Below are 18,112 nucleotides of genomic sequence, written 5' to 3'. Positions count from 1 at the left end.
TTAAAAATCTGTCTTTCATCTTGGAAATATAGTTCTTCTTGATCATTGTGGCTAAATTTCCTTTCAGTGTTAACATTTGGTATGAATTGCGCTAAAACTTGAAATTAGTTTCTCATTGATCTTCACTAAAATGCTAAAGCCAGATATAGGTAATTTCTTTAGTCCCATTTTCCAGATAAGAAGACTAAAATTCTAGAGAGATTACATAATTCCTCGAGATGATTTAGCTAGTAAGTAACACAGTTCTCACAGAGTTCTGAAAACATGCTCTTTACCATCCTGATATATACACATATATATATAGAGAGAGCTGTCCTGATATATTGATTCATTACAGTATAAAATACAAGGGTACTTTCATAATATTTAATAATGGAAGAACAGACCATAAAATTAAAAAATGCCTAGGACAGACACCCAAGACCTCCATTACTAACCACAATGCCCAAAGGGAGAGAGGGAACAGAGGGGAATGCTCTGCCAATATGGTGGGGTAGGGAGGGGAATGGGGTGGGAGGGGTTGGGAGGGATGATGGGAGTCATCAACAGTGGAGAATGGGTACTGGTGGAGGGATAGATACTCAAGCTGTATATGACTGAAACACAAGCATGAGGATATGTAAACCTGTATCTGTACCCCCACGGTAATTCATCAATAAAAAATTTTTTTAAAATGCCCAGGACATACAAAAATTATCATTGGAATCTTGACATAGTAAGATAGTGAAGAGTTTACCGATTCATGTGATTTGTTTTTTGCATATGTTCCACAACTGGTGGTGATCAACGATCACTCAGTAGACCATATGTAGTGGTGAGAATTGAACCTGGGTTAGCCATGTGTAAGGCAAGTGCCTTACCTGATGTACTACATCTCTGGTCCTATATTTATTTCTATCTGTCTTTAAGTACAAGTAAAAGTTATAAATACACATTAAGAATTTAGTAGAATTTCTGATAGAAATTCCAAAAGATTGAAATTCTAGATATAAAAGACCATTGAGCACACAGCACAATTGATATCTGCTGTGATGGAAAGTACAATACAACAAATGTGAAAGTCCAAGTTTAAAAACGCTTACAAATGTGATAAAGAAGACTAATGGTGTGTTGTTAGAGAACCACCTTACTTACGTAGGGTTACTCAAGGAAAGGTTAATGAATGAGAAGAAACCAGTGATTCAGTGAGCAGAAAGAAAAGTCTGGATAGAAAGTGCATATGGAAAGGTCTCCAAATATAAAGATAAATACCAGGCAACTGAGGCCTAAGTGAAATAAGAAAACAGGAAAGTGGGAAAAGAATGAAGAATTGGGCTGCAGCCAGATAATTCATTATGGAGCCTTGTTAGTCATAGTAAAGAGATTAAATTTTATTCTAAGAGCAATAAAAAAGTCATTAAAGAGTCTTTAATAGTGACTGACATCATTTAATGCATTAAGTTTATAACAGAATTTTCTGGCAATGAAGCGGTGAACAGATTGGAGAAGACAAGAGTGGAAGTGAATAAACCAGTATAAAGGCAATGGAAGTGGTCCAGGTTATCTAAGCCCTCTAAAATGTAATTTGTTATTGTGTGCTCTACTGACAACCTAACCTACAACAACGCTCATATTCCAAGCCAAAATGATTCAAACATGTTAGCAGATTACTAGTCCCTCAAAATCACTGTATCACTATATCACTGTCATCCCGCTGTTTATCGATTTACTCGAGCGGGGGCCTATAACTTCTCCGTTCCTCCCAGCCCTGAGATTTTAGCAGCCTCTCCTTACTCGTTTTCCCCAACGATTGGAGGCTCTTTGCAAGGTCAGGGGAATGAGACCTGTTATTGTTACTGTATTTGGCATATAGAATACGCTACAGGGAGCTTGCCAGGCTCTTCTGTGGAAGTTCAATGTAGCCATAAAAATCACCAACTCTTCTTTTCACCTTCAAACTAATTGCTACTTAGAACCAAAGCCTTCTGGTGAGGAGAAAGAATAAAAAAGTTCAGAAAGGTGTCCTTAATCCTCTTAACTGTCCAAAGATAATGGATAGTGACTTCACTAACTTTTATGGCTCTTCAATTTTTTTCATTACACTTTTTTTAAAAAAAACTTAAATCATTTCCCCCATTGAAATGGAAAAGAACCTCTTATGCTTCTTCATTTTTGAATTAAAAAAGAATTTCCCTTTACATACCTTGAGTAAAAATACAGAAAAGCTGGAGAGATAGCAAAGCATGGTTTGCAAGTGCAAGACCCGGGTTCAGTTCCCAGCATCACCAGTGTTGCCCCCAAACCAAAACTAAGCGAATCTTGAAGGAGCCTGACAGATAGTATTAGGGTTAAGATACTTGCCTTGCATGCAGCCAAATCCCTGGCACTGCATGGTCCCCAGGCATGTTGGGTGTAGCCCCCAGAGAAACAACAAAATACGAAGAAACAGTCTCCCTATTCAGCAATTTTTATACCTTCTGAACTACATACATAATGTTTTTTTTAAAGAAATACAAAACAAAAACAGCATTTTTTAAAGGAAAAAAACAGAAAATATTATCAACAAGAAAGTGATGAGAATTATAATAAAATTAATTTTGGAGAAAATATGCATTTTAAAGTAATAAGAAAAGCAACAGATTAAGATAAATTTGTCATTATATAGATGATGCATAAACGTTTATAAAAGAAAATTCGAAGAACCTGATATACCCCTAAAGAACAATTCTTCATGCTTGTAGGTAAAAATCAATGACTAAGAATGGCTAGTTCCCAAATGAGGAAATGAAAATAATAAAACAAACATTTTATTAAGTATTTCCCATATTGCCGACAATAGGCTGTCCCCAAAGATATAAACATGGAGATTCTCGATGGAGTCCTAGTAGAGTTCATATCCTAACTGGGAAATAGCTTGATAAGCCTAAGCAACTATTTGAGTTAAAATGAAAAAAACCTTAAAAATTAACTTGAGTTTAGCGTATAGGAAGAAGGGAAGAAACAGAGTGGGGGGAGGGGAGAAGAGACAGATGAACAGCAATGAAGTGAGGGGCAGCAAGTGGTCAAGGAGATTCAGGCACATTGGCGGTGTTAAGGAGGTAACAGAGCTAACTATCCAAACCACTGAGTCGACAACACTGAAATCATGAGATCCCAACTTGTAACAAGTAAACTTAAAGAGGTGCCCACCAAGATGGCAGGAGGAGGTGGAGTGGGGTAGGGTAGGGAACCTGGGAACATTGGTGGAGGGAAGTTAATACTGGTGGTGGGATCGGTGCCAGAACATTGTATGTCTAAAACTAAATGATGAATAACTTTGCAAATCATGGTGCTTTAATAAAATATTTTTTGAAAGCTTAGTTTGGGTCTATAAAACCATTTTGGTCAGTCATTATAATTTATGTATATCAGTAGACTTTATTTAAATATTTAAGTCGCTATTTGTATGAGATTCATCACTGTATCACTGTATCACTGTCATCCTGTTGCTCATTGATTTGCTCGAGCAGGCACCAGTAATGTCTCCATTCGTCCCTGTCACGTTCGGGGGAATGAGGCCCATTATTGCTACTGTTTTTGGCATATCGAATACGCCAAAGGTAGCTTGCCAGGCTCTGCTGTGCGAGATTCTGCATCACTCTCTTCCGGGAGCTTCATTTTATAGGTCTCTGGATTACATGGCACCGGGGGCAGTTTGTGGGTGTGACTGCCAAGCTACTGGAAAACTGGGGATATGGGTGGAGGAGGCTCAGTCCCGATCAGAGCAGGCTTGGAGATCTCAGCCATGGGTCCCATATACCTGAGTTCCTCTGTCAGTTCCTTCAGGCCTGAGGCTCATCCGAGCATGTGGAGAGTGGCCTTGAGCATGGCTGTGGCTGGGTTCTGGAAATTTTTGGCTACTGGGGCTCTGCCTGGGGCAGGGAGGGAAACTCAACCCACCCTCCTCTTAGGGGGGCCCCTGGTGAAGACACCTGGAGTGGGGGCAGGAGGTTCTTCCCTTATAATATAATGATTCATAAAGTTTCTTAATCACAATTATACATGCTGTTTCCAGGTCAGAATAATTTAGAGCATTTGTTGAATAAGACAGTATACATCCAACTAGCACTTACATTTATTGATGGGATGCTGTTTCTAATTCACAGTGCAGGAGGAAAGCAATACATGTAAACAATTTGTAAACAGCAGAAAACTAAACAAAATGCCCAAAAGACAGAGGTAGTAAGAAATCCTTTCTGAAGATGTCAGAGAATATCTATTGGAGATATGGCATTACCTCACAAAATGACATGAAAGAAACAGATGCAAAGGTAATAAAGAATGTAGCAGCTTCTGAGATACACACACACACATTGATGTTGCTAAAGGGTAGGTTGCACAATGGAATGGGGAGGAAAATAAATAGCTGCTTAGCAGCTGCAAAGCGAGACCTAGATTGGGTCTGAAAGCCAGGCGTACACAAGAAAGGATTTGGGTTCAAAGGAAGGCACTTGGGCCAGAGGGATAGTACAATGGGTAGGGCATTTGCCTTGCATGCGACTGACCTGGGTTCAATCCCTGGCATCCCCTATGGTCCCCCAAGCACCACCAGGAGTAATACCTGAACGCAGAGCCTGGAACAACCCCTGAGCATTGCTGGGTGTGACGATGCAAAAAAAAAAAACTTGCTGCATTTATAAACCTGAACTCAGAAATTTACATATTGAATTTATTATTAAATGTGAGAAATCATTTGTGAGGTATGTGATATTTTAAAATAAAATGAGAAGAAGGAATATGAGTGACGCTAATTTAGAAATAATAGAACTTAACTAAGAGTATGAAGGAGAAGAATATATCTAAAATAGTCTCTTGTTGCACATCAGGTAAATTGCTCACTGAGTTATTAACCAAACTTGAGGTAGGGGGAAAGGACAAAAGCATTTGGAAAATATTGAATTTCTTCCATAGCTGACAAAGTTTCAAATTTATTTTTTTGAAACAAATTTTGTCTACAGTACCATGAAACTTCAGGAGAAGAGCTTTATCCCTCTAAACATGTCAAAAACTTACCAGACCCACTAGAACTATAGTTCTAGGATCAACACACTATCAAAATGACTACTCTAACTATTCTTTCCAACGCTTTCTGAGATAAACACCACATCTTTAGTCTAAATAAGGAGTTTTGATCTTTTGTCACAGTTCATTGCTTCATTTACTTATCATCCATGTATCTCATTTATTTATCATCCATGTATCAGTGAAACCATTCAGTAATTGTCTCCCAATTACTAACTTCCTTCACATGACTAAATCACTTCAACTTCTATCCATATTGTTACAAAGGGCAGTAATTCACCTTTTAAAGCTAGGTGATTAGTATTCCATTGCGTGTAAGTCATTACTTATTCCAGTTCTCAATACACATGTAGGTTGTTTCAATGTTTCTGCTATTGTTGATTATGCTAGTATGAGCCTGAATGCAATTGAGTTAGTGTTCTCTTTAGATTCTTTGGATAAATTTATAAATTTGCATTATTTAGATAAATACCCAAGAGTGAAATGCTTAGTTGATATGTCATTTCCATTTCCAGTTTTTAAGGGATGCTATTTTCCATAAAGGCTGCAGCAATGAACACTCCCATTAACCTGCCAACAGTATACAAGAATTCCTTTTTTCTCCTCACCCTTGCCAACACTTGTTTGCAGTAATTTGGTTATAGACATAGGTAGTGAGTGATATTTCACTGTGGTTCTAACCTGGGTCAGCTGCATGCAAGGCAAAAGAAAAAAACCTCTCTCTAACCTGATTATCTCTCCAACCTGATTCTAAAATTTCTTTTTGTTTATCTGACATATTATATGAATTTATTTGAGTATATCAAACAATCTTTGCATTGCTAGAATGAATGCCAATTGGTTACAGTGTATGATTCTTTCGATTTAGTGCTAGATTTCTATTTGCCAAGGTTTTGTTGAGGATTTTTGAATATATTTTATCAGAGATAATAGATGCACAGTTTTTTGTTGTTGTTGTGCTATCCTAACCTAGTTTTCGCATTAAGCTAATTTTAGCCTCAAAAATGTGTTTGGGATCATTCCCCACTCTTTATGATTTTGGGGGAAGAATTTGAAAAAGATTGGTGTTAGGTCTTATTTTAAAGTTTGTTAGAATTCACTTGTAAAGCCATCTGGTTGGTCATTCTTAGAGAGACTTTTGATTATTGTTATAATTTTGTAGTTGAGATTGGTTGATTTAAACTGTTTTCTCCTGATTCAATCCTTGAAGGTTGTATGACTTAGAAATGTGTCGATTTCTCCTACATTGTCCTATCTTTTCATAGCAGTTCATAGCAGTTTCTACTATTCTTTGTATTTCTTCATTATCATTCTTGCTATGTCTCATTCATGTCTGATAATTTTATGTTAATGACTTTATCTTTTTTTCTTAGCCAAGAGTTTATAACTTTCTAGATTTTAAGTTTCATTGATATTTTGTACCATTGTTTTTTTCTGTATGTTATTTCCATTCTAAATTGCATTTTATCTTCTTTCTTATTTTTGGTTTCACTTGTTATTTTCTACTTCTTTTACATGTAAGATTAGATTGTTTATTGGAGAGTTTTCCTCTTTACTAATGTGAGCTTGCGCTGTTACAAATTTTCAAGTTTTGCATTTAATACCACTTTTACTGCATCCTCTAGAATCTGGCAACTCCTCTCCAGTTTTGTTATTCTCCAGATAATTTTTAGTTGTTCTTTGATATATTCAAAGATATATTTGATATATTCACACCCAAGAAATTTTTAGTAGTATTTTGGTTGCTATATATTTCATTCTCCCCTTCAGTTTTCTTTTTGTGGTTGATTTCCAACTACTTATGCTGAATAGTAATATTTGATATGATTTCAATCTACATGTAATTAATAAGATTTATTTTTGTCCCATCATATATATGATCAGTCCTTGAGAATGTTCTACTTACACCTGAAAAAAAGTATATTCTTTTATTTTGGGGTGGTATTTTCTGTATGTCTGTTTAATTTTACTTAATCAATCACTTCATTCAAGGCCATTAAGTTCAGATGATGTAAGTGGATAATATCTTCTTCTGCAAGGAGGAGTGAGGGAAAGAATAGGAGGGAGGGTGAGAGAGGCAGAGGCAGAAAGAGAGAGAAAAAGAGAAAGAGAAAGAGAAAACCAGTATACTATATCTTCTTTATCCACTTGTCATCGAGCATTTGGGCTGTTTCCAAAACTTGAATGTCATAAATAGCACTGCAATGAAAACATACTTGCATATGACTTTCCCAATTATTTTTCTATTCCTTGGATAGATACCTGAATGAAATTGCTGGATCACATGTTGATATATTTTTAATATTTTGTTCTCCATATTTATTTCCATAGGGACTTGACAACTTTTCATTACCACCAATAGTATATGATTTTTGGTTTAACATTCAGGTCTTTTATTTATTTTAATTAATTTTTGTGTATAGTGTAAATATTTCCTAACACCAGTTCATTCAACCACTCATACAATGTGTTTATTTTCTTATTAATTTAGTCTGACTGATCTGTTTATTAGTGATAAGGGGTTTAACTCCCACCACTATTATCTGTATGTGAATACCTACACACTTTCATACTTTGTCTATGCGTGTACATGTGTGTATATATATGTATATATAAACATTCTCTATATATTATATAGAGGTATAAGGAGAATTTCTCTTTAGATCTATTAATAGTTTATATATTTTTATGTCCCTTCATTTGGTGCATTTATGTTGATGAATGTTAAGTCTTTTTGATATATAAATCCAGTTTAGACAACTGTATAGTATTTCTTGTGGGTATTACTAATGATGATGAAATATTTAAATGTTCTTGCCTGAAAAGCTCTTTTTCACTTCTTGAAATACAGATTATAGCCATGCTGGATAATATAGTCTTGATTGGTTGTCTTTTCCATTCCGCACTTTGAATATGTCATGCCATTCTGCTCTACTGGGATTCTGCTGAGATATATGCTTGTAGTTTTTTTTTTTTTGAGGTCCCTTACATATGACTCTTTGCTTTTCTCTTGCTGCTTTTACAAAGCTTTCTCTTTGACTTTTGCCATCGTTAATTACATATGCCCTAGTGTGTATTTGTTTGGGTTCATTCTATTTAGATTTTTTTTTGGCTTTTTGGGTCACAGACTGTGATGTTCAAGGTTACTCCTAGCTCCTCATTCAGGGATTACTCCCAACAGTGCTTGGGGGACCATATGGAATGCTTGGGGATGGGTCTGGTTCGGCTGCAAGCGAAGCAAATGCCCTACCCACTGTACTACCACTCTGACTCCTTTATTTGGAATTTTTAAGTTTCCTGGATTTGAGTATCTGTCTCTTTCTTCAGTTTGAAGGACTCTTCTTCAAAGAATAATTCTTTCCCTTTATTTTTTGTCTCCTCTGGTGCTTCTCTGATACTAGTATTATTCCAATTGAAGTTTCCTCGTAAATTTCTCATGTCAGCTTATATTTTTCTCTTTGGTGATTTTTATATGGTTTCCTCTACCTCATCCTAAAAGTTCAATGATTCAATCGTTGTATTCTATTATTTTTCTCTTGAGTTCCTTCTTGTATTTTCAGTTGAGCTACAATCTTGTTTAGCTCTATGACTTCTGTTTGTGCTTTTCTCATATATTCTCTTTATTAAGGTTTGTTTTCAGTGAGCACCTTGTTTCTTTTAGTATGATTAGGATTATTGCTTCCAAGTGGTTTTCAGGAAGTTTACGTAGCTCTGTTGTACTTGAGGTTCTTCCCAGTGTGAACGCTTCCTGTTTCCTCATTTCATGTCTAGTGTGACATGAACACCTGGATCAGATATCTATGGTCCAGCAAGCCTGGATGATGACTGTGATTTCAGATCTTCAATGTTAGGCAACTGCTGTGACCCCAAGTTCATGTGGACCTGGAAGACTACTCAGAGTTTTCAGACGCAAGTGTCCTACAGCAGCAGAAACACTGATATCAAGCATTAAAGGGTTTGATATCACTATTTGTAGCTATAGCTATAGTGACAAGGCCAAGCAGATTCGAATGATGACCTGAATTTCACAAGTATTGCCCAGCAGTGGTTGTGGTGCAGAAGTGAAGTAGTAGCCTGGGTAATAGCCAGTATTTCATGTTCACAAGTGCCTAAAAGAAGCTGTGGCACCATGCAGGCTTGGGTGAACACAAACACAACTATAGTACCAAGGTTAAATAGACCTGGACAGTAGCCAGGGGTCTGCGGTAATGAGTGCATGCCAAGGTCTATAATATCATGCTTGAGTGGACTTGGCTTCTGAGCAAAGGCCCAAGGTCACGAGTGCCTAGTTGGTAACCAAATTCAAGAACGTATGGATGGTAACCAAAGTTTTGAAATCACAAATGTCAGGTGGCACCTTTGCACCAAGTTCAAGAAAATCTGGGCATCAACCTGAAGCTAAAGGTTGCATATGCCTATTGGCACCTGTTAGTCCAGTTTGACAGGGCCTGGGTAGTGACCAATTGTGGTTGTGCAAATATAGGAGGTAACTGAGAACCCATCCCAGGGGCTTTCAATGGAGGCTGGAGCCTTAAAGAGGATATTCTCCAGGGCTGGCAGAAAGAGATTCTGACAGAAAAGGCTTGCTGATAGAGAGGCACAGCAGGCAGTGGGAACTCTCAGGCCACAGGTCATGCTATGGGAGGTCCCAAGGATAGTTTTTATCTATAGACATTTGGTCTGCTTTTAAGCAATCAGATAAACAGGGAGGGTCCTGTCTGCTAGGATTTAGCCTTCTTGATCATTTTCTCTCAGTGTCTTGCTAGTCTAACCTTTGCTAGGGGCAGGGGAGCGAGTAATTCTTAAGAATTTACTTTCAAGAAAAATATACTATTAGGGACCAGTCCGTCACTAGAGAAGTTTCTCTGGTCGTGTAGAGCACCCGAAACTATGAGAAGGAGCCAGAGCATCCTCTCTGTGAAGCTATTTCTGGGTACTGCTTTTGCAGCTGCCTTTCACCATTGATGATTGCTCTTCTCTTCCCTTGGGAGAGGGAAGTGGGAGAGGAAGAGGGAGAGGATGCAGTCTGAGTGCATTCTTAATTAAAAAAAAATTACTTAGCCTGGCAAGCTACCCATGGCGATATGCCAAAAACCATAACAAGTCTCACAATGGAGATGTTACTGGTGCCCGCTTGAGCAAATCGATGAACAATGGGGCGACAGTGCTACATACATTTATATATTTTGTCTGTGTATATATTTTACACATATATGTATATGTATAAAGTGTATATCATTTATATATAATATGTATAAATATACATATCATTTGAAGATATATATATGATTACCAAATGATTATCACCATAAGATTAATTTGTCCTTTCATCTCCTTCTATAATTATGTTCTTGTAACAATAGTTTTTAGACTTTTCTAGAAATTCTGCTATTTTTCAAAATAAATATATCAGAGTTTAAATGCTAAGCATATTTTCCTTGTGATTTACTGGTTACCAGATTGTGAGAAGTTATTAAGATCACTCATGCGCTTGCCTCTGACCCCTTTTTATACCCTTGGTTCCTTGCCTCTTTTTCCAGTTTTGTAAGTCCAGGACAGTAGGACTGGAGTGTGAGAAGTTCAGCATAAACTCGGGCCCACCAGCATAATATTCCTCAACTCTTCAAAATCTCTTCCTGGTTACAGCTTGCCACCCTAAGGTAGATTTTTTGGTTTGTTTTGTTTTATTGGGGGTACCTTTTTGCCAACCTGAGCTGGTAATGTCCTTTTCTCCCTGTTCTCCCTTGCTATGAGATCTGTTTTTCCGGGCTTCAGGTCAATTTCGGTGTAGACTGATCTGTGTTTTGGTGTAGATCTGCCCCCATCAGAGGAGGATGTTAGCACGGTTTCTCCCTGTTTGGTCACCGTTGTCCCATCCCTCCATTAGCTTTTCTTTGGGAAAGACTTTAATCCACATTTTATTTGAATGATAATTTTCTAGGGTAGAGTAGTTGTGGCTGATAGTTATCTTTGAAATTGTCATCCCACTACTTCCTTGTCCTTAGAGTTTCTGCTGCGATAGCTGATGATAGCTTGATTGGGGTGCCTTTGTATGTTATATTCCACCCCCCTTAGTCTTTAATATATACTTCTTTATTGTTGACTTTTGATAATTTAACAATGATGTGACTTGCATTAATTAAAATAGAGTAAATTATGAAAATGACATTACTCATTGATGTGGAGATATTAGGAATGAAAGATACATTAAAACATTGCTTTACTGCAACCTGGTGAAATCATTCTGAAAAGAAATTTGGCAACAAATATAAGAGCCATAAAAATTATCATACACTCTGACCCAGAAAACCAACTTTTTGGAATACAGCCCAAGGATGTAATTCAAAAGAAATAAAAAACCTATTTGTATAAAGATGTTTATAGCTATGCTATATATTACAGACAAAAACTGGAAACTGTCCAAATACCCAACAGTGAGGGAAACACTTAGGCAGACTTTGATACATTAATGCAATGGAATATTTTATTACTATTAAAATGAAAAATATGAGAACAATGCATATGTATGGAAAGGACAATAAAAAGCAATGAGTAAAAATGCAGAGCTCAAATTATATATTATAATGATCACAGCTATGTAAAATTATATCTATATAACAAGGAGGATTGAAAAGCCTACACAGCTGGTAATTTAGAGTGCTGACATTCTTTATATTGTTGGTTGAGTTGCTGGAAATGTTTATGTGTTTTGAGTTATATTTTACTTATATACTTAGTACATACATATTAAGAAAGACAAATCTCCATTTTTCCCCCAGAATACATAAGAAAAAAGTGCATATCACTACCTTTCCTGCCCAAAGTGGTTTCTCTAGTCTCTTGAGTCATGTTGGTTTTTAGATGTGTGGAAATGTGGACCCTACCACTTGCCACTAAAGTACCTGGTCAAGTGCTTGTTCCTTTCAGTTCACATGTTCAAATTTGTCGATATATTCAAAGGAAATCATGCATGTACTTATATTTATACCATGGACACATCTGGGATGCCCTGACTGTTCTTATACTGGATAGAAGCATCTCCTCAGTAGGAGTTTTAATCTTGGACATAGAAAAAGACTTATTCCTTATCATATGCTTCTCTGGGGAATAGCACCTACATTTTATGGAAACCAGCCCCTTTGGACTCCACTTATTGTGAGTTCAAGACTTTTCATTGGGGCTGAAGCGATAGTACAGCATTTTGGGCATTTGCCATGAACGTGGCCAACCCGGGTTCGATTGCCAGCATCCCAGATGGTCCCCTGAGCACCGCCAGTAGTAATTCCTGAGTGCAAAGCCAGGAGTGACCCCTGTGCATTGCTGGGTGTGACCCAAAAAGCCAATAAATAAATAAATACATACATGATTTTTAAAAATAGACTTTTCACTTTGGCAAGTCTCTTGTTTATTAGCATCCATATAGCACTTCTCTTCTCCTGGGCAAGTGTCATCAACATAGAAACCTTTTCTTCCATCTCCCACTTTATAGAGGATAACACTAACACTTTCTCTTTATCTCCACCATTTTCTTCCCACCTCCTTGTAACAACTTTTCTAAGTGTTATTGTATACATCCTCCTTTTTTAATTTCTCAATCTGGTCAGTCTTGTTCGTTTGTTTGTATTGTTCTAGGCAATATTCCTGGTTCTGTGCTCGGCATTATTCCTGGCAGAGTTCAGAGGACCATATGGGGTCCTTGGAATGAAACCTGGGGCGGCTGTGTGCAAGATAAGCACCCTATCGACTCTACTAGATTGTGTTCTCTTTCCACCACTTCAATGAATTATGCTTCTTGAGGCGACCAGCAACCAGCTCACTGACAAACTTCAATGACACTTCTCTCCTCCTATTACTTGACATCCCTCCTGGTCTATAGCAGCACTATCAATTCATTAAAACTCTTCCTTTTAAAAGTGCTTGCCATAGAGGCAGGCTGGGGGTGGTGGGTGGTGGTGGCAGGAGGGATATGTGGCATATTGGTGATTGGAAATGTACACTGGTGGAAGGGATGGGTGCTGGAACATTGTATGACTAAAACTGATCATAAAAGCTTTGTTAACTGTATCTCACATGATATAATAAATGAAACAAAATACCTCTTATTTTTTTGTTTGCTTGTTTTGGTGACACCTCGATCTCTTAGTTTTTTCTTACGTATGAGAGCATTATCTTTTCTCAAATTTTTAAATGGGGGTTTCCTCTAAGTCTCTTTCTTTTTCTGCACTTCTCTCCCATTTCCTGATCTCGCTCTAATTCTCTCTGATATCTATCACCATGATCTCAAATACCATTTGAATGATAATAAACTCCAGAAAGAATATCTCTAACAAAGTTCTTGGTCTCTACACAAATTCAGTTATATATTTGACATTCCCACTTAGACTCAAACTATCACTGTCACTATCACTGTCATCTCATTGCTCATTCAATGTGCCAAAAACAGTAACAAGTCTCACAAGTAGACTCAAACATAATACACAGAGATTGAAAACTTCCTAGGTAGCTAAGGGATTCTACACATTTCCAATAATGAATTAATTCATTTTACATTTTTTAAAAAAGTTAAAACTTAAGTCATGATTTTCTTTATCAGAACAAGCTATTAATTCAGTTTTCCTATGAAAGTAAAAGACTACAACCTTCTTACTTATTTCCTTGCTTCCTCTTCTATCCACTCCACACAATTTAGAGAACATATTTAAAAATTTTTTATAAATAAGATTATTTCCATGTTTAGCTTTAAAACACTTAATATCTTTCCTATTGCACTGAGAAGAAATACTAAGCCCTTCACAGAATCTATGCAGCCCTATATAACATCTCTATTAATTCTCTAGTTTTACCCCTCGTTAGCAAACTAAGCCATTTTTAATAACCTTTGCACATATTTTCTGTAACCTTTGAACATTTATTTCTGCAATACAGTGGATAATGTTTAATTCTTACTTTAATTAACTATTAATTATCCTTTAGATTATACTTAAGTTACACTTAAAATCTTCATCTAGTGTGCTACTTAAGGAATTTTTCTGTGACTTTCTAACTTAACCATATTCTTTCCTTTATGGTTATTCATAGCACCCTGTTCTTTTCCTTGGTATTGTCTTTTTTTTTTTTTTTGCTTTTTTGGGTCACACCCAGCGATGCACAGGGGTTAACTCCTGGCTCTGCACTCAGGAATAACTCCTAATGGTGCTCCGGGGACCATGTAGGATGCTGGTAATCGAACCTGGGTTGGCTTAGTGCAAGGCAAACGCCCTACCCGCTGTGCTATCGCTCCAGCCCCCCTGTCTTATTCTTAAGATCAACTGATTATTATCTATGTTTCCCCTATCATATTATATATTCTATGAGGGTATAGAGATTATCTGTTATTATTTATCATAATACTGACAGATCCAAACATGGTACCTGGAACATACCACTTGCCTAAGAAAAATTTGCATCAATAATGAATGGGTAATTCAGCCAGTCATACAACTGGAAAAATATTTCAGGTCCCAGAAGACTACATTAGTAACATCACTAAAGAAAAATTATTATCCAAAACTACAACTATGTGAACTTAAATGATAGTTGGTGGCGTCTTAATTATCTATCTGACAGATGAACAAAACTCTACATGTTTTTCTTATTCCCTAATTACCACACAAAATGAAACCAGTGTCTTCAACTCCAGCACACACACACACACACACACACACACACACACACACACACAGAAGCACACAGAGAGTAACTCCAAAGGTCAGTGGGTGGAGCGAACATCATTAAATTGCCCCAACATGAATGAATATAAGGAGAAACTGTGTTTACCTATTTCTAAGATGACATAAAATCTACCTCAAATTATTGCTTAATCTACCCAGAAGCAAACCTGAAACTCCATATGAAATAGACTTTCCATAACAAGGAACAAAATTCAGTATCCATGCAAAAAAGAATACAGAGAAACACTGTCACTAAGGAAAACTAACAGTTCAACACAAAATGCTGTAACCAGACTTTGAAGCTACAGGACTTTATCCTGGAGTATGAAGAGGAGTTCACCTAACACCTGAGACTCCAATCCTACAATCCTATATTATAATACTAGAGGGGAGGAAGACAGTCTCATGTATACAGCAGAATCAGTGTTACCAGCAGGAACCATTTTGATAACTTCTCGAAACTTTGATTAGTAGCACTGGCAGAAGCCTAGAACCAACTTTCCATACTAACAGACCCTTGGGCTAGCCCTGAGGAGATTGCTCTCTAGCCCTAGTAAATAGCTGAACTAAGTAGGGAAAGATATCTGGCAGAAAAACAGACCAATGCTACCATGACCACCTGACTTTTGACAAGCACACTGTGTCTCCACAGCCAGCAAGCACATGATGGACCTGCTGATGCGCTGCGCTCCCTCACCAATGCCTGGCCAACCAGACTTTGTTTCTTGACAGTCTCTGAGAATATTCTCTATCACCAGCTGAGACTGAGCCTCATCTCTGACCCAGACCCAATCCAACATAGGTCCCCCAGTGGACACCCAGATCTGTGTGAACACAATGCCATAGTGATGGCCTGGCATTTTTTACTACAAATGCCTTGGTTGTGTCTGAAGTCCACTCGATTCTTCACCACATCCCATGCCAGTTGGTCAGCATTGTAACTCCCCAGCCACCTCATAGACTCAATGAACCTTGGCACCACGGCTGTTTCCAGAGTCTCCAGACCCTTGTCACTGTGAATCCCCAGCTGCAGCCCGCTCAGACATAGACACATGCCCTGGTCCACTCAGTCCTCATGCCTCAAAAGACATAGAAAGGAAATAGGAATTTACTTACACTGATAAATCGAAAAAGAAAAAGGCTAGGATTAAATTAGAATACAACAGAGTTACTAAGCAAATTTTTAGAGAGAGGAAAGGCTTAAATTTATATTTCAGGCTGTGATTGCTGCTACAGTGTTAATCCACCTGCCTATCTAAAACTGTAGTAATATCGGCTAATGTTTGCTAGCTCAAACCAACACTCATTCCTCACAAAAGGGAAGAGAGAGTTACAAGAATCATCCGGTCACAAGGACCATCAGGGCAGCTGGTCAAAGGTTTGGCTCTCCTGGTACTTATCTATTTGTGCTGTCATAGAATTTATCTAATATTATGTGCTCTGTGTACTTCACGCCAAAACATCTTTATCAACTTAGAATTTTAAAAAATAATTAAATGTATTGCAGAGCATGACATAATGCCACCCACATAAAAGAATTGCCTTGGTCCATACTATTCTAGAAGAATTCTCAACTCTCCCAACTGTTTTCCTGTTCCAGTTGCATCTCCAATTTAAGTCCTGGATTCAACATTTTCATGCTTTTGCATGCATTCTCTCAGATACTTCCTCTCATTCTGTGTAATGCATCCAACCTGCATGAACATTCAATTTATTCAATCTGGGCCTTGCCCATAAGCAACACAGTGCCTCATCTATAGCCAATGCTTTAAAATGAATATTAAGATTCAGTGAAACATAATGTGCTAAAATTTCTCCAGAATGTCAGCTAATAAATTTATCAGTGAAATTGTATTTTATAAGCATGTGTACTACTTTGTAACTTATAAACTAGTTCTACTGGCCAGGATTTTATCATACTCTGCTTCTTATATGAGACTACAATAACAGCCTGGGGAATATTTTACTTTTCCTTCTTCTTCTTTATTTATCTCCAATATGAGCCTCTACAGAGATGCTCAGGAGCCTAAAGGCCACTCCCACATTATGTGGCCCAGCAGTTCAGTGCACTTTTAAGTGCTAGGGTCCTCCAAGGCCACCCTGGTAGCGCTCAGATGCCCTTCAGGTGACATTTGACAACACTAATGGAGCCACACAGTGCAGGAATCACACTAGGGGTCTTGTGCTCCACCCTTTGAGCCAGTTTCCTGGCCCAATAATACTTTACTTTAGAAAAACATAAAGATAATTGTGTTAAAGGACATAATATTTAACATGCTTTTCCAAACAATGCATCTAACCCATCCGAGTTTGTGGTATTCTTCCCAACTCCACTGCACTCTGCTAACCACGGAAGACCTAACGTAAAATGCTCTTTCATTGTCTGATGGAAAAACGCTGATCGAGTATGGGAGAACCCACCTTAAAAAATAAAAAATCTGTTCTTAAGACTTGAAGTCACTAGGAAAAGTGCAAACTACAAATTAATTTACTACATTTAATGAATAATATTATAAGAGCAGCTAAATAATCTGACCTACCCGTCTAGGAGGGCGATGACATTCTTCCTGGGCCGCCCAATATTAGGGCCATACAAGCTGGCTCTGGAGTAAATCCGGATGGGCTGCAACAAGCTCTTCAGCTGGATGTAATCCTTCCCCAACTGGCTGCCATTGACTGCACGGCCATGCATGGTCCGATAGTTATTTGGCTCTAGATTAAAAGCAGACATGCAAGTCAGAGTTGAAAGGGATGAGTCTCTGCCAACCTTTTCCTGTCCACAGATCTCTCTGCCTTTTTCTAACATGGACAAAGTAATACACAGGGGTGTGTACCTAGCTTGACTTGAAGAAACATCAAAGTTTTTTTTTTTAAAAAAAGTGTAATGCCACCTTACCACTGTAATACTTTTTTTTGATACCCTGGTTCTCATTCTAGACATTTAAAAAACAAAGGGTACAATGAATATAGTGGAGGCAATTTAGTGAAAGGTATGGTAGAGTAAGCTTGTTCCCATAAAAATCAATAAACATTTATACTCTTGAGAATGGGCTGGAGTGATAGCACAGCGGTAGGGTGTTCACCTTACATGTGGCCCACCCGGGTTCAATTTCTCCGCCCCTCTCTGAGAGCCCTGCAAGCTACCAGGAGTATCTTCCCCGCATGGCAGAGCCTGGAAAGTTACCCATGGTGTATTCGATATGCCAAAAACAGTAACAACAAGTCTCAAAATGGAGACATTACTGGTGCCTGCTCGAGCAAAATGATGAGCAATGGGATGACAGTGATACAGTGACATAGTGATACTCTTGAGAATGCTAAAAAATTTTTTTCACCAAAGATCATTAATCCTTGAAGCAAAC

General features: G+C 37.7%; 1 protein-coding gene and 1 pseudogene across 2 annotated transcripts in view; one reads left to right on the top strand and one right to left on the bottom strand.

The window, feature by feature from the left end:
- HPSE2 (heparanase 2 (inactive)) overlaps positions 1-18,112 on the bottom strand; it is a 641,446-nt gene that overhangs the window by 228,850 nt on the left and 394,484 nt on the right. For both annotated transcript variants that reach the window (XM_055119266.1, XM_055119267.1), the window contains one exon: positions 17,291-17,462. In XM_055119266.1, the coding sequence (XP_054975241.1) occupies positions 17,291-17,462 (172 nt within the window). The remainder of the gene's footprint in view (positions 1-17,290; positions 17,463-18,112) is intronic.
- LOC129399533 (small nucleolar RNA U3) lies at positions 9,845-10,075 on the top strand (annotated as a pseudogene).

This window comes from Sorex araneus, chromosome 11 (assembly GCF_027595985.1).
Source record: "Sorex araneus isolate mSorAra2 chromosome 11, mSorAra2.pri, whole genome shotgun sequence".
Taxonomy (NCBI): domain Eukaryota; kingdom Metazoa; phylum Chordata; class Mammalia; order Eulipotyphla; family Soricidae; genus Sorex; species Sorex araneus.
Note: the sequence above shows the minus strand (reverse complement) of the source record. Positions and strands in the feature narration are given on the sequence as shown.